This window comes from Cervus canadensis, chromosome 20, assembly GCF_019320065.1.
Source record: "Cervus canadensis isolate Bull #8, Minnesota chromosome 20, ASM1932006v1, whole genome shotgun sequence".
Taxonomy (NCBI): domain Eukaryota; kingdom Metazoa; phylum Chordata; class Mammalia; order Artiodactyla; family Cervidae; genus Cervus; species Cervus canadensis.
The window spans coordinates 56,171,525-56,195,663 of record NC_057405.1 but is presented as its reverse complement, the minus strand read 5'-3'; the positions used below and the strand labels follow the sequence as shown (position 1 = coordinate 56,195,663).

General features: G+C 42.6%; 1 protein-coding gene across 3 annotated transcripts in view; it reads right to left on the bottom strand.

Annotated features, from left to right (window-relative positions):
- The window catches only part of LOC122422514 (sine oculis binding protein homolog), a 165,231-nt gene that overhangs the window by 63,417 nt on the left and 77,675 nt on the right, over positions 1–24,139 (bottom strand). For 2 of the 3 annotated variants that reach the window (XM_043438946.1, XM_043438948.1), the window contains exon 5: positions 5,847–5,942. The exons of the other annotated variant lie outside the window; for it this stretch is intronic. In XM_043438946.1, the coding sequence (XP_043294881.1) occupies positions 5,847–5,942 (96 nt within the window). The remainder of the gene's footprint in view (positions 1–5,846; positions 5,943–24,139) is intronic. 3 annotated transcript variants of the gene reach the window in all.

Genomic DNA, 24,139 nt, shown 5'->3' with positions numbered 1-24,139 from the left:
AAACTATTCTATATTGGATGGATAAACAACAAGGTCCTACTGTGTAGTAAAGGGAATTACACTCAATATCCTGTGATAAACCATAATGGAAAATAATATAAAAAAGAATGCATATATACATAACTGAATCACTTTGCTGTCCGGAATAAACTAATACAATATTGTAAATCAACTATTCATCAATTTTTAAAAAGAAAGATAAATAAAACAATAAAACCAGGGATCCAATAGTAAAGAAAATAAAAGTCATCACTAGCACTGTGGCATGTCTTTCACCTTAAGGGTTTTTAAAACTCCATCTGACCATCCAAGCCTTGCAGGGCTGTGCTGAGCAGGGACGGAAGAGCACACTGCATAACCAAGAGTCATTTGTTTTATGTATTCCTAATCCCAAAGCTCCAATTCCCAATTTAATCAGTCTCAATGGATTCTTTCTAGCCAGATAAGTGGTGCGCTAATCTTTACCAAAAAAAAAAAAGTTAAACCAAACGAAAAAGCATATGCTTCACAATACTTCAGCAGACTAAAAGGGTGGAGTGGTAGAGGGTAAAGGGGTAGATGAAGCAAGATTAATAGTTGATAACTGTTAGTACATGGACATTCGTTTTACGACTCTCTACTTCCATATGTTAGGAATTTTCCATAATAATTTTTTAATCCACAGAAGTACTAGGGATTTCTGAAAGTAAAACTACTGAAGTCTAGACTTGATAGGACGGTGTCAGTTATTTGTGTGTGCTTAATCACTCATTCATGTCCGACTCTTTGCGACCCTATGGACGGTATCTTGCCAGGCTCCTCTGTCCGTGGAATTCTCCAGGCAAGAGTACTGGAGTGGGTTGTCATTTCCTTCTCCAGGGAATCATCCTGACCCAGGGATCAAACTCTTGTCTCCTGTGTCTCCTGCACTGCAGGCGGATTCTTTACCCACTTTAACCCAAACATAAGACAGTTATTTAGACCTCTGTAAATGGACCAGCCTGCCAGCTCACTCTGTATCCTTCAGGTCCCTCCACTTCAGTCAACTTAATTGCCAACTGAGATGTGAGTTACTTGATCTGAACTTTCCCACCTCCTTGCCTTTGTGCATGTTATTTCCCTCTGCTGGGAATGACCCTTATACCCCGGCTCCAACTACAAAAAAATCCAACCCTGGAAGGCCTGTATCAAAAGTATCCCTGATTAAGTCTCTAATTACAACATGTGGAAATAATCTCTTCCTCCCTTGTACTCCAGAACTTGGTTGGTGCCCTCTTGGGCCACAGCTCACTGTGGAACAATAATAATCATGAAATAAAGAAGGAGCGTGACCATAGCAGCTAATATATACTGAAAGTTACTATGTACCAGGCACTTTAAATGAGTCATCACGTTCAATCCTGACAGTACTCTTTGAGGCTATTATCTTTTATTATCACATTTTACAGATGAAGATCCAAAATGCAAAGAGGTCCATGAGGCACAATGGTGATCCAATATGATATGATGTCAGATATATCACCATAAACGTTAGGCTTTTGTGCCTATGATCCTTCGCTATACCATCAGAGTGATATGGTATAAATCAGACAAAATTCTAACTTCCAGGAAGACCAGAGAGCCCATGTTCCTGATGACTACAATACTGACTATCCTTGTTCTTCCTACTGAATTTAAGCTCCTTCAGGGAAAGGACTGTCTTTCTCTATTTCTGTCCCCTACAAACACTGTCTAGCATAATGCCCTGTACATTGAAGATGCTCAGTAATGTCTTATTAACTGAACACTGAATTAACACAGAGCAGTTCTTCCTAGAGGCAACATCCAACTCTTATAATCCACCTCTCTGCCTCCACAAGGAAATCAGATGGACAAAGCAGCCCACAGAACTGCCCAGCATCTCTCCTCTCCACCAGCTCTATATACAAGGCCACAAAACTAAAATAGTTTTCACCTTCTCCCTACACTGACATTGTAAGTGACCAGAAAGAATTCTTCCCTGATGCTATTTCTATTTAGCCTCCCAACTAAGGGGGCTTCCCATGTGGCTCAGTGGTAAACAATCTGCCAGCCAATGCAGGAGACGCAACAGATACAGGTTTGATCCCCGGGTTGGGAAGATCCCGTGGAGGAGGAAATGGCAATCCGCCTCCAGCATTCTTGCCTGGAAAATCCCATGGACAGAGGAGCCTGGTGGGTTACAGTCCACGGGGTCTCAAAGAGTCAGACATGACTTAGAGGCTGAGCACACACTCGTGCACACACATATGCACTCCCAACGAAGGGCATCTCCCCTTTCCTCTGCAAAACTGCCACCTTCAACAACCTAAGGAAAAGCCAAAAGGAACCAGACTGTCTAGGTAATGACCGGTGATCTGGAACTAAAGAAGATAGGCTGCTCTCCCCTTCCCCTTTCAGACTTCCTAAACCTAGTTTCTTTCCAACCAAATTACACCACACTGGTTTCTGGACATCTTTGACTATATTTTGACCTTATTCCTGAGTACACTGATGCTCTCTGTATTCTCTGGACGGCTCCGAAGAACAATCGGGGCTCAGCTCTTACCTAAGGTGCTGCTAGGTCTTACCCCAGGTAGCTTTCAAGAACTGAGCAAGTACTGACTAACAAGAAGATGTAAGCTCCTGGTATAATCGAGGTCCTCCTTCCATTCTGGCTCTTAACCCAACTCCCACCATCAGTGTGAGCATTTTAACAGGGGAAATGAGAAGGACTCCTAGTCCCAAAAGAATGAGGCGATAACGGTAAAGGGATGAGCAACAGAGCTGTAATTTGGGACAAGTGCTGGTCACCAAAGCTGGCTCTAAATTCTGCCTCCTCTGGGCTCTCATAAACTATGTTGCTGTATTGGTTTTGATTTTTAAAGATTTTTTTTTATATGGACCATTTTTAAAGTCTTTTTGAATTTGTTACAATACTGCTTATGTTTTATGTTTCAGTTTTTCCACCACAAGGGATCTTAGCTCCCTGACCAGGGATCAAACCTGCACCCTTGCATTGGAAGGCAAAGTCTTAAGCACTGGACCACAAGGGAAGTCCCCCGTGTTGTTGTATTGTTCAGGGATATGAATTCCCCACATTATCTTTTACTGTAAGTTATTTGCTTTGGTCATAAGCTTAGACAGACCAGCAAAATACCCTGAGGAGTGTGTGTGTGTGTGTGTGTGTGTGTGTGTGTACACACATCTATTTACGAAGTGGTAGATGGGGCCACAGTGAATTGTGATTTATCAAATAATATGCAAGTTTTATCTTATGTCACTCATCTTGACAGCCTTGCATTTTCAAAACTAATAAAAAACATAAGGAAACTGCTGCACAATCACCAGCCAAGGAATCTTGGCCACCAAGCTAAAAATCTAGTCATTTGTGTTGTACATTAAGTGTGAAGGCACGTATCATAGTTTGAGGTGTAAATGGGCAAATCAATACCTACAGGAAATCGACAGTTGCATGGCCAATTTTTCTTTCAGCCAATGCTTTGTCAGTGCCTTCTGATTACACACACTTGTGCATTCTAGGCATCGCTTCTACTTTGCTTTTGTTTAGGTTACTTAATATTCCTCCTCTTCCAAGAAGCAGAGACTGCGGGTAAGGGAAGGAGGGCAGAGACCATCAACAGTCAGTAACAGAGTCAGAGGCTATGTCCTATTTCCCTGGCCAGGGCACTTTCTGTCAGCAGCTGTGGCCCAGAGGGTTAACCTTCCAGCCATGTGTCCCTGATCACCTGGGAACCCAGAGTAATCTGTTCCCTCAACACTTTCTCCCAAGAGCCATCATCATCCCTCAAAGAGCTCCCCCACTTTCTAAACCCACGCCTGTTATAGTGACCTGCACAGGAGGGCAGACTCACCCTCAAGCTAAGAAAAGCCCTCTGGAGCGGGGCTTGCAATCTTCTTTCACAGTCTTTTAAATTTGCCCTAAGCTGCACTAAGAAAACTCCAAGGACTTCCTCTCTTATGAACGAACAAATCTCTTTCACAGAGAAGCATAACTTCTCAGAGATTCATAACCAGCCAAACACCACACTTTTCTTGCAGCTGAAAAAAATTACATTTCTCCTTGGAGAAATAAGCTCACTTGTTCTTTCACTCTATTATTTTCTTCTTTTATCACAAGAAATTATGCTGACCAAAATAAAGTATTTATAATAGCTACTAGAAGGACAAAGACTGCACTGATTTCTTGAAACTACTGCCAACACAATACTGTGTTTAAGCACATCAATGACTAAACATATATTTTCTCTAAAGATAGCTGGAAAAGATGTTCACATGTATGTTTTACCTTCTCCAGTATAAACTGACCATAACCCGGACTCAAGCACATTCGTTTTTCCAGTAAATAGGAAAAAAGTAAAATATGGCATATTACTGTAAACAGTATCTCTAAAAAGAAGTCAGCTATCCCCCAAAGCATTTCAATATCAAAACATAGTATAAATGGCCCCTATGGTCTTCTGCTAGAAAACCAGAGTCACAGAGTGAAACATTAAAATGGAAATAAATGAAAAAGGTTTCCCCCTAATAGGTAACACTAGCAACCATGGAAGTTTAAGAGCCCTATGATAAAATACGAGATGAGTTAAAATTTCAGGAAAAAATTGCATTTATAAGCAGTAAATTTGCCTGAGGACTGATTGGCCAAAGGACAACACACAGAATAAGTGATGCTATCGTAACCACGCAGACTGTGGAGGGGGAAGGAGTTTCTTACTATCAACATCTAGCTACTGTGGCAAGAATGAGTAAGAACTGTATTCTTCTCTCTTCTCCTGCTCTTTGGACATTTTATTTTTAATGAATGGTTGGCATCAGAGCTAAGTCCAAAGACTATTACATGTGTGATTTCCTAATGTGTTCCGCCAAAAATCTAAACAGAAATGAGACGACCTCAGAATGTCACAAGTGAGCATCCTCATTCTCTTTCAGTGTTTTCATTTAGTTGCAGCAAATGTTTTGCTTTAATGCAATTGAAAAGAAAAGAACATTTAGGGACAACATAGCTAGATCCCTCATAAAGCTTCATTTTCAAAAGCAGTGTTTGAATCTCTAAATAAATGACAATTCATTCTCTGTTTACTTTAGGTAAACAGAAAATGCATTGCGGAGCACTCGTTTTCAAAAGCTAATCAAGAACATTAGGTCCCAACAGATTCATTTAATAGAAATATAATAGGCATTCCTGCTCTCTTTTCATCTTGTCTCGCTGTAAATGCTAAAATGAACAGCAAATTAACCCTGCGTTGGAACAGAGTCCCTGTCACAGCTGAGATCCTCTCTCTCACGACTTGGAAACATCCCCGCATCTTGTCGCTGCTTTGACTTCTACATAGGAGAGACGAAAGCGCCTGATTGAGTTTGGCAAGAGAGTGCAGGAATACTTGAATTCTAAAGGGAGTACTCGTGTCAACTCGGCTATCTTTCCTAGCAGAACAAAATATTACCATGTTGTCGCCTAAAATAGTGTACAATTAGGAAGTAGGAGGAGGGAAGGGGGTGGAATTGTTGTGTTTTTTTTTTTTCTCTCCAAGCTTACATATATCAACTGTCTTTCTCTATATTTTTAACTTTACTAGCCATTCTCCAAATGGCTGCTAATCAACTACTATACAGAACAAACTAATAAAGACAGGGCCATCCAAGCTCTATAATCAGATATAAAAGATGTGCAAACAATGTGAGATCTTATACTTCATATTCAGTGATATCAGAATTAGCATTAAGAACTCTATACAGAAAAACTATAATACTTCAAAAATTATGTAATAATGAACAAACCCTTTCAAAAATTGTTTTCACTGTGCTAAAGTAACATTCTAGACTTGTTGTAAGTATGTTATTCTTACAAGTAGTTCGCAGTTATTCTTGAAGGCAAGCCTTGGAGTTTCCTTAGCATAGTGCTGCTGGGGAAAATTTTCAGCATGTCCATCTTCATCTCTAGCCTGAAGGGAAATATAATGGCCTATTTAGGGACTTACAAATAATGGAAGAAAAAAAGCTAAAAGCATAACAGCTCAGATCATTAAACAAACGGGAATCCAGAAATCACAACATCATTAAGAAATTTGTTTAAATACGCAGTACGCCTTTTAGATATCAAAATTTAGGATTTATTTTTCTTTACATAGTTCAGTTTGAACATGCAAATTCATTGTGGTGTAATATTTTAAATGATACGAAACAAAACAAAATCAAATAATTTTGCTGAAAATTACCACCACTTCAGACTTCCAGTGACTTTTTTTTTTTTTTTGCACATTTAGGATTATATGACATACATACGTGTTTAAACTTTTTGGCATGCTTAAGCAATTTGTAGATAATGCACTTAAAAAAAATTCTAATAGCAAGGCCATAAGAAAAGCAGTTTGCATAGTTATATTTTGCATTGTCATACTATTAGAGATAAACTGATTCCCCTCAATTTTTAAATAAAGATCTGAAAGGAGCAATGATCTAGTAAGAACAATGATTCTTAAATCAAATGCAGTAAAAATAAAAAAGATTTAATTAAGAAGCTGCATTACAAGTTACTGGTTATTTTCATCTACACTGTTAATTAAGAAAGCTGAAGTTTAAATGGAGACATTAACAGAACCCATTAGCAATACCCCCTTGCATACAGTCTTCCCTTTCTAATCTCCATCAGTTTCTGGTTTGGAGTTGGAGAGAGGAAAACGGTAGGTGAAAGGAGGCGTGTCCGCAGCGTGCTCATTAAACCATCCATTTGGTGACACTTGCACTCCGCTCTGCTCTCCTCTTATCTCAGCCCTAGCTGCTCTCTCTTTCCTGGCCCTTCTGAAATTCACAGCTGAGCTGTCTCCCTCACATATGGCTTGCATATAATTATGCATATTCCATTTTGCACTGCATTAAAATGATGAGCTCCTGGCTCCCTGCCAGCTGATTTTAAAAAGCCCAAGTGAAGTAGGAAAAAGGAGAGAAACACAGGGAGAGCCGCACAGGAAGCAGCAGGTAGTTCTGTCTGCTGTCTCTTTAGATAAAATGTATGTCTGGCACCAGGGGAACAGCTGAGAACTACCTGTTGTGATGTATGGATTGAGGGGGAGAAAACAACGCGCATACGTCGGCAGAGGGGTGACAGCGCCCAGCATTGTTTCTCTTTTAATGGCCTGAAAGCTGCCCCTGACAAGGACCACTCGGAGCTCTCAGCTAGACTAGGGATTGTCAGTTTAGAAAGGGATCCCTATTCGGTACACTTTAGAAGGGGCAGCTTGTCTTTAATAAAGGCTTCTCCTATTTATTGCAGGGAGGGAACTGATGGGATTTGCAAGTGGACTGTCATGGTAGGAATACTGGGATTACAAGAAGTATTTTTGAGATTTACAAACATCTCCGGGATTTTGTGCCTTTTAATTGTCCCTTCCCCTGCAACCCACCACCAAATCAGAATAAAATGAAAATGTAGTTGCAGGATTGCACTATGTGTGACAAAGAAAAAAGTGTAAGCGTGCTCATGCCCAATGGCTATCAAGGCACTGGAACCAATGATATTTCTTCTCCCAGCATCAGTCCTACTTTGCAGCTACATCAGAGAGTAAGCCAATAGAGCCTTAAAGGGGGCCCATTTAAGCAGACCGTATACATAAAAGGCAGCAGTGTAAAAAGCAATAAGATGCCAATGGGTAGCAAACATGTCAGATTCTTCTTAAGTGAATTTTAAGGCACTCTGTAGAGGTACAGGTCTCTTGAAGGCAGAGACCACATCTACTTCATCTTTCTTACTCTGCTACACCCAGCACCTTACTTTCAGTTAGTTCTTAAACATTTCCGTGATGAAAAAAACCCCATACATGGATAGTAACTAGACCTAAGCACAACTCTGTAGAAAAATGCCACCTCAAAATATGTTAAACTTGGTGGTAGGTTTATTACATTCCTGATGCACTATGATGCAAATGCTTGGAAACATACATTGCATATAGTTTGCAAGGGCTACTATTTACATATATATGTCTATATTCAATATATATGTATTTTGTGTATAAATATTCATAAGGTGGAATATGTTTATTATGCATGTACTATGTATACACATTCATACACACCAGATGCCTGGGGATATTTTCAACATTAGTGGCAAAAATACATTCATTTCACTTACATGTAAGGTGCTCACAATGCTTCTTCTGTTTTTAAAGGACGAAAAAAAACCCCATTAAGATTTGAATGTGCTTCGTCAAAGGGGCCATAGATTTTACATAAAGCCTCATAAATTATGAGGTTAAATAAAACAGCAGGGGAAAAGAAAGGAGAAGGAGGGTTGGAATAATTAGGAGTGGTGAGAGAAAGGCAGAAATTTGCTTCTTTATTAAGCCATGTATTTGCCTCTGCATCACACCCCATGGAGCTTGGAAGGGTCTGCCTCTGACAATGAACCTGATTCTTGAGTCTAAGAAATTCCATCCCCCCAGCCACTCACTGTGTTTCCACCACACACCAGAGACGGAACGCACACGACACACAGGGAGACCCAGCACCATCACCCTCGTGTGTGTGCACACACACAAGCGCTCACACACCTCTCACGGAAGTAATCCCCTCTGCATTCTCAAGTTTTTGTTAATGTAAAAGCTTAAATTACTTTTACCAGCCTAAGTGAAATTAGGTGAATCCATCTAAGGCAGTAGTTCTCTGCTCTGGCTACACAGTAGAATCATCTGCAGTGGTTTTTAACATACTGGTGCCTGACCCCCCAACCCTGCCATGTTTCCAAGATTCTGCTTTAATTGGGCCTTGATACGGGTGGTTTTGTTGCTGTTTTAAGCTCTCAGGTAACAGTAATGCACAAGCAGCCCAAGAAGCACTGATATAAGAAGTTTGCCTGGAGGGGAGAATTCAGAGGAGACCCTGAGTGAATTTGGATGGTCTACAGACAGGCCCCAGGCCCTCTGGAGTGAACAGCTATGCAACACTAGGAAGACCCAGGATGTGGACCCAGCAGTGGGGCTTTCTCTGAAGATTTAAGAGATTACATGGTTAGTTGTGGTGGTTTTGTTGCTAAATTGTGTCCGACTCTATGCTACTCCATGGATTTAGCCTTCCAGGCTCCTCTGTCCTTGGGGATGTTCCAGGCAAGAATACTGGAGTGGGTTGCCATTTCCTTCTCCAGGGGATTGTCTCCACCCAGGAATCAAACCTGGGTCTCCTGCACTGCAGGCGGATTCTTTACCAACCGAGCTACCAGGGAAGCCCCACGTGGCTAGTTGCTTATGAGCAAAAAAAAAAGAAAAAATCTACCTAGTTTTAGTTTCTAGTGTGACAATCTTGGAAGACCTACTATTCCTCATCCTAAAAAGACCTTCCTGAACCTCACTAACCAAATCAAATAGCTCGCACCTGCCTCTCTTACGCCTGACACAGATGCACCCTTACACTGGCTGCTGTGACTTCTGTCTTCTCCATCAGACTGCGAGTTTCCTAAGGGCTTCTCACCATTGGATCTTTGGTCCCACTCACTGACTGGAGCCTGGTAAGTGCTCTGTAGGAACGAGCTTCATTATCATTCCATACCAAGTGTGGCAATGTTAAATAAAACCCACTAGAACTTCCTTACCCTACATGCAGATTCACTTCAGCATGTTTTATAACCTCTTATATATCAAAGCCAGTGCCTTCTTCTGCATCAACCCCATTGTGGGTGGCAGACAATGGCATACCAAGGTGGGTGGACAGAGGAAGCCCCTGACCCCTGCAGGGAGGGTGTGCAAACACTGGAGTTTCACGAAATCACTGCTCATAGTAATAACACAGAGCAGATCGACTTTCAGCTGGTTTTATCATTGTTCTTGAATTCTCTACAGACAGTGCCCCCTCTAATTGTCCGTCTCGAGGGAGACCACTGCCATGGGCTCTTAGTAACTACTGGGGCCACAAGCCCATGTTGGTGTCTGAGTTCATTTTAAAGTGACCAGTTTGGACAGGAGCAATGGCGAGACACGTCATGATGAACTAAGTCTCTCCATTGTCTCACTCTCAATAGCTTTATTCTGACTAATATGCTAGATATTTATGCCAACTATGGGGAAAAGCAATGGGAAGCTGTTTTTCACATTTTACTACAAATGTGATTGTAAGACCAAAGGTGCATTTTTGATCTATTAATCTAAGACATCTTCATTTCTTGCCATTAAATAGAAATTAAGAAGTCCTTCAACTAAACTGCAAAGGGATTTCCCCATCTTGCTGCCAGTCATACATCTATTTTCATGCCATGCCTAATATTGGAATAAATAATAGATTATGTAAGAAGGGTTTCCCAGGTGGTGCTAGTGGTAAAGAACCCGCCTACAGATACAGGAGACATAAGAGACATGGTTTTGATCCCTGGGTTGGGAAGATCCCCTGGAGAAGGAAATGGCAACCCACTCAAGTATTCTTGCCTAGAGAAGTGCATGGACAGGAGAGTTGGTGGGCTATGGTCCACAGGGTTGCAAAAAGTTGGGACTTAACTGAAGCAACTTAGCATGCACAGATATGAGAAACTTAGACTAACTGCCTCTCTACCTCAAACAGCTCTGGCTTAAACAACTTTTTAGTCACCTCTCTTTCCCTGTGAATCATCACTAACTTGCTTTTTAAATATTGATTCTTACATATAGCAAACTTTAGTTCTCTTTCAAAGAATCCACTTCTTCCTTTGGGTTAGAGCCTTGGTGTCATGTGCAGATCCAAGCAAGGTTAGCATTTTTTCTCCTGTGGAGGACTCCTTTAGAAAATGTGGAGCATTCTAAAAACAACTGCACTACCTACCCAGAAAAGTGAGATGTCTCTGACTCAATGAAAAGGTTAATACTCTTGCCATTTAAGTGGAAAGAAAACTAGGCTTCAGAGTTAATACCTCCCTGCGATGAATAGGGTTTTACACTTTCGCGTCATTGTGATTTCAGAATTTCTTTTGAGAACAAGAAAAGGTTCCGCCTAGAATCAGAGCTTGGGAGAGTGCTGCAGAGCTTCCAGACTTTGCTTTGCAACTCTTCAGCAGATGTAGCACATGTCAGTTCACACATGTGGTGTGGTGAATAGACTTGGGAACATCAAAAACAATGCATCTCAAAGTTGTGGGAATAAGTTTAGAGATGAAGAGTTGTAGAGCAAAAAAAAAATTATATTTTTATAACTAATTTTTGGAACCAGAAGCCATAGAATATCTTTTCAAAATTCAAGATAAATTAACTCTATCAGTTTATCAAGAGAAACGGAATTTATCACGGGGAGACAACTTCCAAAAACCCTTGGAATTTCATTTTCTGGTATATCATTTCTGGTCTGTCCCTTTGTTACATGTCTACACACGCTGTCTTGAGGAAGCTCAGCAAGGAGTGGATGGCAGCTGCCACATGGCCCTTCAGTGTGCTGTGAACATCCTTGTGAGCTTGATGTAAGCATCAGCCCAGCGTCTAAACCTCTCAGTGAGCGCAGCCAGTGCTGGCCCTGGGCTGGAACAGCACAGGGGGGGCCTCCGGAGTTACCGCCCAGTTATTCTCATCTCAGTGGCCCAGTTCCTCATGACTGAAAGTCCCATTCCCTTCAGCTAGATTCCTGACCCTTACCTCATTTTCCCAGGGTAAAACCAGACTCCATCTCTCCTCCCCACTTCTGGAAAATTCGCAGGCATCTTGTAAGCCTTCATTCAGACTGCAGCTCCTCTAGGAACCAATTTGAGACCTCTTCCCCCTGGTCTAACCTCTCTGTCCTCTCTACACCCACTCCATCCATTGCACTGTACCATGACCATCTCTGTGTTTGCCTTCCCCACGAATCTGTGTGGTCCTCAAGTGCAGAAACTGCAGTCTATTCAGCTGCAAGCTGCAAGAGCCTCATCTAGTTCCTGTCATATTATAAAGGCCACATAAATGGAGAATGAATGAATGAATTCCTATTCTTTAACCCTAACAACTGGACATTCTGCCTTGCACTCCAGTCCCTAGAGGTGAGTGTTCTGCCCCTGAACCCAGAAGTACTCGCCATATTGAGTCTCAGCCTCTGCTGGAGCTCTTTGATCACATCTGCCTCACACTTTGACCTCTCACTATTCCATGCACTTCTGCCCAACACACATCCCTCCCATGTGGTTAGACATCAGTGTCTTAGCTTGCAGATCCAGTACTCAACTTGGACTTTAGCCAATAATCCCTTTCCCCCACGTGTTTCTTTCCTCTACCTCCCACCCAGATGGACTTTCGCCTAAGACAAGTCAGTCTAGCCTCTGGTCTTTGCCTACAAAACTCTCCTCTCCAAAATTCTGTTCCTAGATTAACCAACCTGGTGCCTTGCTCCGTTTGTCTATCTCACCTAGTTATAGTGCCCCAAGTCCATCTGGGACACCTTGGTGTAACTCACCCTGGTCAGGACTCCTGTCTTATCCTCCCGACCAGAATGGAAACTGCCTGAGGGCAGAGGCTGTGCATTATGTACGAAGGCCCCATACTCAGTGAGTACCTTGTAGAACAACCCTATACATATATGTTGAGTGAGCGAGTTATAGTCGCTCAATTGGTCCCACTCTTTGCGACCCCATGGACGGTAGCCCGCTAGGCTCCTCTGTTCATGGGATTCTCCAGGCAAGAATACTGGAGTGGGTTGCCATTTCCTCCTCCACATTTATGTTGAATGGATTCATTAATCCTTGCCCTTCCTTAAGGTAAGGCCCGGAAGTGCGCTTTCTTCTCCACTCTGAACTGCCTACGTCTACGTAAGTACATATTCAAGTCACTGAATATCAGATGGCGGATGGGTCGTGGACAGGAGTGTGTATGCATGCAGCCTGGGCAGAGAGCTTTCTCCTAGACTGGGGACTCCTATCTGGCCTCAGGGTCGCTGCTCTGCAATATCCAAGGCACCCAGAAACAGGAGTGTGTGGAGTCAGGCACTCGCTCAAGTCAACACTGCTCCTAATCTTTGCATCTGTATCTCTTGCCTTCCCTTTCATTAGCTTGTCACTGAAGACTGACTATGGGATCTTGAGGTGACACCCATTTTACTTAGTTCTTTTATCAAAGCGTATTTAAATTCCCACTTAGCACGTGGGCCAAGGGAGAAGCTGGTTTCCGCAGCAAAGTTCCTCCTAAGTCTCCATCCTCCTCAGCTGGCAAGCAGGGGGCTCTCGCCATCCCTCTTCAGGCTCCTCTGACAGCTCAAACATCTCTGATGAATGAGATGGACTTATTTGCTGCAGCTATTTTTTCACTCCATACAAACCTTTATATATATCATAAATTTTTAATATCCAATTTGGAGTCTTCAAAGAATAACGGTAACAAACATGCAACACGAAGATAATGGGAATCGAATCATGTTTATGGCCTCCATGAGCATCGCCTTAAACGATGTCAGGTCAGAGCCACTCAGAGCCGCAAGCGTGTGAGGCTGTGGGGCTGATCTCCTGCCTGATTAATGGCTGCCCTCACTCAGGGGCCTAATGGATTGCATGACAGTTACGGCAACAGATTCCACATCAGCCTGAAATACAGCTACCACGTGGACGAAAATATATCATCCTCCATCCAGCACGCGTTACAGCTGTGTCTGGAATTATCAGAGCCATTGCTGAGTGGTTCTGAAATCCCTGTTTCTGCTTTTCATTTTTAAAATCTATTTTCCCTTTATCGAACAGGTGGCCCTTCTGGATTTATCTTGCATTGCTCTTTTTCAGGTCATCTGAGCATCTTTGTTTGGTAAGAACTGCTTTTTCAAAGTGACCACAGGTAAGACCCGGCAACTGGGGCATGTGGTTCCTTCTTTTCAATTCTCAGCTAAAGCGATACCACTGTTACATCTAGGCAGCTTCTGATTATCCCAGGACCCTTGATCCAGACTCTTTGACTGCTCCCCTCCCCCACCTCCGGCCTCTGCCCATTGCTTGCCTTTTGACTTTTCACTGCTTAATTGCATCTATTACCCTGGGACGCTAGAGGGGAAACAAAAGGCAGGGAAACACAGATAACACCATTTTGCTACCAATTGACCCCTATAAAATGCTCAAATAATTGAGCATTTCAGGTGGTCCTTTTATTCCTGTTTTCTGAAATCACTAGGCAAAGGGTCTGGACCCTGGTCTTTATAGATAGCTCTCATGATGGACCTGAGAAATTAGAGAAAATGTGAAACAGGCAAGGACTGGAAGCAGACCTCAGGACCCCACCTGTAAGGCTAGGAAAGGATCCAGATGTTACGGGGGAAATTTACTATCCATAGGAAGTCTCCCCCCGAAACAACCTGGTCTCCAAGGGGAGTAAGAAACACACTAGAACCAGACGAAGATACTGCTCTGGATAATATCAGGGATTAATAGGAACAGCTCACATTCCTGCAGCTCTAATGTACTCACCAGACAGCATTCTAAGTGCTTGATACATATTAACTGATTTTACATACACACTCACACATACATCAAACAAAATCTTAGGAGGAAGGTACTAGCCTCCATTTTTACATGAAGAAACTAGAGCACAGACAAATTACATAGTTTACACAAAGTCACACAGCTAACACGTGGTAGAATCAAGATTCAAACCTAGGCAGTGTGCCTTCAGGGTGACCACTCGAAACTCTGATGATCCACCACCTCTCTGCTAGTGACAAAAATAAATCAATATGGAATAACTTGAAAATACTAATGCCATTAATTTAAAAATATGTATTATTTATTCTTAAGGGAGATTTTCTTTTAGGTCTTTGGTTTAGCAGTCCAAGATTGAATACACCAAGGAAATTAGAAAATGAGGGTATTTAATGACAGATACAACTGAAGGGGGCAGGGTGGTCTGCAAAGAGCCTAGGGAAAAAATCCAAGAACAAGCAGGAGACAGTACTTCTCTTGCACAACCTGGGGGAGATGGTACTTCAAAAGCTATAAAATTAATCCTTAAAACAAACCAAACTCTTTAACCTAATTCTTATTAAATAACCTTCAGATCTTTGATCAGGACAGCTAAGTCCATCAATTCCAGAAGGATGCCCCCTGCAGAGTTCACTCAACTATTCAGACCCTTTAGTAATTTCCTTTGTGAATCTCTAAAAGCATTATCGATATTATCATATGATTTTTTTTCTTAATCCCATAGAAAATGCCATACAAACTATAAAAGACGCTTGTGTGTCTTATCTCATTTAGTCCCAGCTCTCTGGTAATAAGTGCAGGTTGTGACTTTAGCTAACATGAGTCAGTTCATCAAAGCAGTGGAGCCCCCCGTACAAATTAGTGACACTGAGTGGCAAGTCCAGGGAGGACTTGCCTAGAGGAGAAATGGGGGCTGGACTGTGGTGATTCTTGAAAGGTGAGGGGTGGGCAGCCAAAGGCCCAGTTCATGGGCCTCTGCTCATTACCACAACCCCATCCACTCCTAAGGACAATTGAGACGGAGCATCAGCAATGCACTCTGATCAGGTTGACAGCTGCTTAGCTCAGTTGGTGGGCATAATATGGTGGGAAGATGATGTAAGAAGTGCGGGTCATGGTCCTGGGACCGTCAGCTTGCTCTGCGTCTCCATCCCAGAACACACCCTTCTTCGTGACATATGCACACAGGTCTTCCAAAGGGTAGATGGATACCAGAAAACATGTGAGAGGATATGGCTGAATCAGGGCACGTCTCTCTACTTCTGGAAGAAATATCTCAAAGGGCATACCCCAGCGATAGTGGTCACGGAGAGCTATGTGTCATGAACGGAAACAAATGGTCTCTCTGAATTATTTTCTAATTCTGAGGTCAAGGACTATAAACTCTGAATTAGCAGAAGTATTTGTCAATGACCATGATGTCACAATTGCTATCTGTGATAAAAGTTCAGTGCTCAGACCAATTTAACTTTCTTTTCTCCTACCAGCAGCCAAAGAAATGCCATAATCAATGTCCAGATACAGCAGGGTCACCTACATCTTCTCTGGATGGTTCATATGCTAAGCTGCAGTCAACCCTGTCCCCTGGGTGTTCACTAAGCAGGATGACAAAGGCCCCAAGGCTGATCTCAGCAATCACTCTGGACTTTCGTCACTGGTTTCCTACCAGCTTCAACTTAGAGTCCACTTCCATACCACTCCCAGCTCTCCACCCTCACCCTTGGCTCTGGCCTTGCCGTGGACCCTCTGATCCATGCACTTGGCCTGCCTGGAGTTTATTTTCTTTCATGGACTTAGCTGTGGACCCACCACTCTGGCCCTCCACTCAGGAAAGACACAGGAGACTTACTCTGGTCACTGCTCTGGCCTGGGACAGTTTTATGGTCAGCATCCAATATGTTATGTCAAGTACAATTTGCCTTAAAGGTAAGATTTCTTTAGCAAGAAACAGATCTGGAAACTATGCAATGTTTATAAAACTGGCCTGAACATGAAGAAAGATGAGGACTAGGAGGAAAACTCTGATGTAACTGTGCACTGTCCACACAAATGTTCTGACCAATGTGGAGTGGTGCTGTGATTTATGTGCTGGAGGCAGGCAAAGGAGAAAGGCAGGGTGACCAATCCATTGGCTCTGCCCCTTGGGTCTTTCAGAGCGTGAAGTTGGAATGCGATTGTGAACAGGATGGACCCTCCTGACAGCTTCAATTAGAATCCATGTGCCACTTGACCTGTCACATCAATATAGGCATTATCAGGCTTGGAGCAACAAAGTCTAAATTACCTTGCTTCTAACCCTAGAGCCAATCAGCCTCTCTGAGGACCCAAATGCAAAGATGGTGGCACAGAGCCTTCATGAATACAACCTCTGCTCAAACAATACTCTCTGGAGTCTTAGTTTTAAATGTTAGTCATTCTGTAAATGAAAAATGGAGGTAATAAAAGGTGGGGTTGTGTCATGTTTAAATGGGAGATAATCATTCTAGCAGAATTTGGTGTTGAGGGAAAGGCTCGTTGAGGCCAACAGCCAAGTATCAGGGCTGAGATCCATTTTTGGAATGACAACTTCAGTGAACACTTGCTCCTCTATCATTATTATGATCCCATGAAGTAGATTTTGGAATCAAAGTCCATGTGACAAAAGACAAAAAATGACCTGGGTTTCCATATCCTCTCCCTTTTTAGAACAAGAGATGAACAGGTGCTCTCCACAGCAAGCAGTCCCCACCTGCCACTCCTGTTTTGCTCTATCCCCCCCACCCCTCACCCAACCATTCTGGTACCAAAATTCCCAAGCTCTTCCAGTTCCTCTGCACCCTGGTGTCTCAATTGCTCAGTGTGATTCTAGATATGAGATATGAGATAACTGGTAGGTATCTCCCAGAGATAATGGAGGTTCCGAGACCACAGATTCGACCCCACTGGAGAGAACATTATCACTTCCAGAAACTTCCCACTCAAGGACTGCTTCATGGAGCTGTCACCACAAAGGAAGAAAACCCAATATAGAAGTCCCTCTGACAGTAGCAGAAGACTCAAGTTTGTTCTGTGCAAGACACCACACTAAGAATTTTGCAGACTTCATCTCATCAAAGCCCCCCAGCAAATCCTTATGAGGTCTATATTACCATTACCACCTCTATTTTGCCAGCAAGGAATCTGAAGTATAGAGAAGGTAAGTACCTTGTCCAAAGCTAAAGAGCTGATAAAGGCAGAGCTGGGCTCTGAACGCAGGGATCTCGACCCTAAGCGCAGGCTCTTACCCCCACACTACAAGTGGCTCTTCCACATCAGCAGAGCCAGCAGCGGACGCCTGGCTGATGACGAGCAAGAGAAACTGCAGACACTACCAGGAGACAGAAGTGACAGCTCAACATCCCTGTGGGTGCTGGTGGGAGAGGGAGAAACCTTGCCCTCTGGTCTCCCTACTTCATGGTGAAGCACTGATGCCCAACACAACTCAAATGGAGGTGTTCATGGAAGCCGTCCCGCTCCCCACCACCAATAAGAGACTGTGGTCTATTGGACCACAGGCAACACAAGCAACAAAAACGCAGCCAAAGGCTGAGCAGACCCAAACCCTGAGCCCAGAGGGCAACGGCCTTTCCAAGCGTTCTGCCCTCGAGGTATGGGACAGGGATGCGGAAGAACGGGTGGGGAGGGAGAATGGGTAGTGGATATGGAAATGGGAGTGTGTGTGTGTGGGGGGGGGTCTTGTACAACAGCCGAAGAAACTCTGCTTGTAGATGGGGAAGGACATGTCCTTTGAACTTGACAGACTTCTCATTAGGGGGCCTGCTTGCTTTCAAATCTCTCCTATATTTCAGTTTCATTTACACATCCTGTGAATTTAAGACTATGGAATTCTAATTGAGAATGGGAGCCCAAATCTCTTCTTGGATTTCAAGATGGATTGAGACCAAGGACAAAGGATTCTAAATTCATAAAACTCACCTTGTGGTTCTTGCCTAAGCATCAGATAGAAAACTGTTATGGTCTGATATGGAAAATTGTAAAGGGAAATAAAAATGATCACTTGATATATTTATCACTAGTATTAGCTTTCCTTTTTTTTTTTTTCCTGTTGAGCTACATAGCTTGCAGGATCTTAGTTCCCTGACCAGGGATCAAACCACAGCCCATGGCAATGAAAGCGCCAAGTCCTAACCACTGGAGCACCAGGGAATTTCCCTAGCCTCTCCTTGTTAATAATAACAAGCAGTGTTTACATGCAATCAAGTATTCTAGTGTGATAAAGAAATGTCATTAATTTCTTTGCCCTAGGGGATGACAGACCTTTGCCTCTGAATTATAAAATGTTTAACCCAACTTCATAAACTATAGGTTACACTACTCCAAATTTATACCAAACCACTAATACGTGACTTTGTGAACCCACAGAAAATGGGTAGCAATGACAGGGGCATTTAAATGATTTTTTCCTTAGGTCTCATTCATTCATTCATTATTCACTGAGCATCTACAACGAAGGATACAAAATGAATGGGATCCAGCCCGTTCAACATTCAACACATGATAATTTTTTAACTTCAATGGTAACAATAGCACAAAGGATTCCCTGCCAAGGTCTAATCATACACCTTTTGAAGTGTCAAATATCATACATTTATATCCTATTTAAAATTTATGTTTTTAAATAATTATAAAATTTGAAAGACAAATAAAAGTAAACCACAAAAGTAAGGACTAGAAAATATTCTCATAATTACACAAGAATTATGAGGAAGTGAAAACCAAGGGGAAAAAGAGCAAATTCTTAAAGGCTGAGCACCCCGTGTGCCATCTGGCTGAAGATGTTAGTACAAAAAGGGGCGAGGAGAGCCACGGGATGCCTATAATGAGCTGAGTCCGGGGCCACCGGTAAAAACAGGGGACGTTAACATCCAGCTCAAGAATTCGTAGCAAGGACTGAGTGAGAAAATCCATTACATGTCCCACACAATGTCTGGTACAGGGTAAGAACTCAATAGATGACAGTTATTTAAATTTTACAAACCCATTGTTTTTCTGGAAAGAAAAACTCAGCTGGCTGGAAGGTCAGAGGGACTCAATATCTTTTCTTATCATTAAAGTCTTGATTAAAATTAAGTTGCATGCAGTCAAAGGGCATGCTCAGCAGCCAAAGGCAAAGGTGAAGATACTGGTGAAGGTCTGAGGGCTTTTAGAAATGCATAAATACACCCTCTAATCAGGGTCCTAACCCTCTATGCAGCCTGGACACAACAGTACTTAATGACCTCTTTTCTCTTCTGCTCTCTGACTACCATTGTGCCCCCTGCAAATAAGGCATCGTTTTGTTTTCTCTCTTTACCTCCTCGGCTGGACACATGCTTGTCCAGCACAAGCACACTTCCCAAGCTGAATGGCCTCACCAAAGATGGACAGGAGCAGACAAATGCAGAAGAGGGAGAATTTCTGAACAATCTAATATCTGATTCAGCATTTTCAGTCAATGTGCAAATGAATGGACACTATTTTCTTATTCAAAAGGTTAGGGCTTTTTTAAAAAACTAAATGTTGCAACATTTATTAGGTCCTTATTTGTTTTAGAATTCAGTTCAAAATTGTTGCCTTTGAGGTTTTTTTTTTGTTTGTTTGTTTCATAATGTGTTTATCCCCATCTTTCTGACACATCACTCCTCCTTTGAAACCCATAGACAGGACCCTGAATCACCTGGCAATCCCCTCATCACAAGTGGGAATCCCCTCCCCCACTTAGTCACCTGTACAATCTGAAACAGCTTTCTTTTTCTGATCTGTTTCATCATAAATTAAATGTTGTCCTTGTACAAAACACTTTGATTTATTTCCACCCCTTGCCCTGTCACAGGAAGCTGCTGTCCAGGTACCATATAATGTTTATGCTCATTTGTTTCTTCATATTACATCCTGCCCTCGTGTGCTCTAGGATGTGAGGTCTACAAAGATATAATCAGAATGAAATTGTATTAGTTTAGATTAGCATCTGTGGCATCAATTCCTATAAATGATACAGACAAGGCAGTAGCTATAATGTCTGTCTTGTTTTAAAGTAAAAATGAAAAATGACATCTTTGATGGAGAAGACTCCACAGAGACCTGGGAAGAAATGCAGCCAGTCTCCCTGCTCACAGACAGCTCTCTTCCCTGTCACATGGCTGACAGGTGTGTAATCATGTTCCTTAGTCACAGTTTGTGTTAAAATAACCAATTACCCAATGAATGTGGGTCGAGCCCTTGTGTGACTGTCGCCACCACTGCAAAGCATCTGAAACACGGGCTTGAAGGAGAGTCTCCGGTGTGCTCCTCCCCAGCCAAGGAAGGATGCTCTGCAAGCCTGGGAAAGAAGACTCTCCTGCTCCACAAGGAATCTGCTAAAATGAGGGACATTTCTCTGCTGGTCCCTGCCCTTAGGATTAAAGCTTCCAACAGGGCCACCAGGGATGGTCAGTGGGGATCTCTCAACATCCCTGTCATTTCCTGTCCTTGGCCTTTCCAAAACACACAAGCTTCACCTCTCATAGAGCACACGCTAGCACTAGGGCTGTCTGCTCACCCAGATTTGCACATGGACAGGGCAGAATCTACCATCAGCCTGTCCTTTCCCCTGTGGTGTGATCACCTTCCCCCAGACACCACAGTGACACAAGACAATGCCAAAACCCAAGAACCCTGCCATTCCCAGTGCAACCTCCCACACAAAGAGTTTCCAATAGATCTCCAGCTCGGGAAAGGTAGGGTAGCAACACAGAGAGCCAGGACAGAAGCCGTGTGTTGTTCTATGTTGTGGGTATGGTCAAGAACAGCAAATCCGTCAGCACTCACAAATAATGTAAACCCAAAAATCACACTTTCGATTGGCTCAAAGGTGACCTGTTAACCTGCTGGGGAGGAAAGCCTGCAAATAACTCACATGAAATCAATGTAGAAAGTTGAGATAATGATTTAGTTACAACAGATTGCTTATAATAACAGTTATTATGCTTCATCAAATATAATAAACCAACTTCTCTAGCTGCAAGGCCTGTGGATGGAGGAGCCCTACCTCCCAGACCAGTGGCTGAATAATTTGAAGGACAGGTGAAAGGCAGTTACTGCCCTGTGGCCTGGATCCCCAGCTGTGAAGAGGTGCTAGTACATGTTACCCACATTTGGTTGAATGAGACAGTGGTTATGACCTCCATGGAAAACTAACATGGAGGTCATGTTAAGAAGAGAGTTTGAGTCATGTGTCCACTGACATCTTTTGGTCAGAAACACTATATGCTTTCAAACAAGTTTTCAGTAAAGCCAAGGGAGGTGACAACTCAAATTTTAGGCAGCAAATATGAAAGTAAAATACAATGAACCAAAAACTCTCTGAATTGGCTTATTTCAGCTAAAGGAGACAAGGAGATACAAAGAGATGAGTGAAAAGTACAGTTCTTTTATATCTCTGTTTTTTTTTTTCTTATCATGAAAAGTGTTCCACTAGAAGATTTACCAAAAAGACCAGACTAATGTTACGTTCCTGTAAAAAGGCTCAATAAGCTATGCTTTGCCTGAGATGAAGAACAATAAACATTTACAGGGAAGAAAAAAAATCAGCTGGTTTTCCTCTCATGTCATTCCTCTCCATAACTGATGAGTTTTTAACCACAGTCTTATTATCCTCACTAGCATAAGTGCTAATTACACCTCACCTCTCCTACTGGAAGGGCCCCCACACCAACCTTAACAACGGCAGGCACCCTAGATCCAGGCTGAGGGAACAGGATGAGGTTAGGGGAGCTGTGTCAAGGTGAGTGGAACACAGCGGGACAGAGGAGCTAAAAAGGGAGGGGTAAAAATACAGGTGGATGTTGAAAGCAAGGGTCTTCTTCCTTGGCGCCTGGCACCCCATCCCATCGCACGGCGGACGGGGTGTCTCTCCTCCACTTATTCATGTGCTCCTGGCAATTCTGGCAGTGGCACCTCGAGTGAAAAGCACACTACTTTGCACATATGGTGGAAAGAATCTTGTGCATCAGTTGAATGCATGCTGTACTACATACACATTCTGTTTTATCTCCGGGCCCAGCCGTGCTGCAAACGCTTGCAAATTGGGAAACCTTCTGTGCAGTAAAAATACGGACAGGAGAAGCTAGACTGTGACTTATAAGATGCGACACTAGCCAAAAAAGCCAAAGTAACTAAAAGTTAAGGCATGTGCTTCACACTCATTGCAACAAAAGGCAGCTCTGCAAGGCAAGGACTCAGAGAAAGCACTCGCCTCATTCCTCTTCATCCTGTGGTTTCAGACCCGAAGATGGGCTTCCCTTCCACACACACAGGGTCCCCTGGGGAACCTCTGCCTGGATCCAGTGCTGCTTTCACTCTTGGAATGCTTGAAATTTATATGGAAAAAATGTCAGTGAAATTTCTCAGATTTACCTTGGTAGGGGCTAGTGATGAAATGGCTATTTTGGTCCTCGGTTTTATCCTGAGGTCTTCAGCTGACCATCCTGTCATGGGATGCCGCCGCCCTTAGCCAATCAATGGCTTCATTTTCACTTCCTAAGTGTTTCTAAAAATGGAAATCTGATACAGCTCAAGATTCTGGACTCCCTGTATATTGGGGATGTAAAAGGGGCCAAGTGCTGGATGGTTCTGATTCCTTTTTTCCCTCTCTTCCTTTCCTGACCGCCCCCCACCACCAACTGAAGCATGATTTCTTAAGATAACTCTTTTCAAATAAATGGTTCCTAATGAAGCGGATTGATATAAAAATCCATTCTCCCTTTAAATCAGAGGTCTTCCCTTCTTTCCTATTAGCCTTTTACATACATAGGGAAAAGGCGTGAGAGTGTAAAGATTTCTGTAATAAATGAAGTCAGGTTTGTTTTTTTTTTTAAGTCAGTTTTTATAGGGGTCAATGCATTAAGGTTTCCATTGCACTTTTTCAGCCTGCTGAGAATGGTAATGTGTCCTTGTTTCACAAATGGAAGATACTGAGATGTAACTGGGTGATCCAACTGAAGGCATAAAAGATCACAATATGGGGTTCTTGGCCAGATACTGACAGGTTAAGGGATAAAAGGAAAACAGCAGAAGGTACCCAAGGTCATGCCCAATATAGTCCCCAATATCTGCTAGCAGCTCCTCCTCATTCAAGGACATCTCTCTCCCCGCCTAAACCTTTTGTTGGTACAACAGCAGAGGTTGCAAAGGAGCTGTAGGCTTAATAATGCTGAGTGTGTTTGTTCCTTTCCTCACTTAATCTGTGTGTAGAATTTGTGATTTCGATTCCACGTTACTCAGAATCTCTCACAAATGTTAGGAGTGACGGAAGCTAACCCCAAACTGGTGGGAAGCTTTGAGTTGCCTGAGGCATGCTTCGGCTTATTTCAGTCAGTTTTTTCATTTTCAATATGGTTTTAGTTTGTCAAGTTGCTAGAAACAATAAAATACATATTTAAAAGATTGTGTTTTATAAGGACTCCACAGGCAACTTCGCCGCACTTTCCACTGTTCAGCACTTTGTCCTGCCTTCTTCTTCTTTGTTTTGTTCTTGTGGTTGCTTTCTTTCTTTTTTTTAATGAGTAGAAATATACAGAAAACAGAAGAAAGTCAATCATTGGAAGTGACTCTTGCCATTTAACTCTAATCTACTGACAACACAGTGTGTGATTCATTATTACTGATATATTTAAAATTCTTAACAGAATCTTCTGAGCAGTATATGTAAACCAAAAGGAAAGAAACGTATTACATTTTTGGATAAAACCCCAGGTTCTTAAAATGGACAAGGTCATAAGA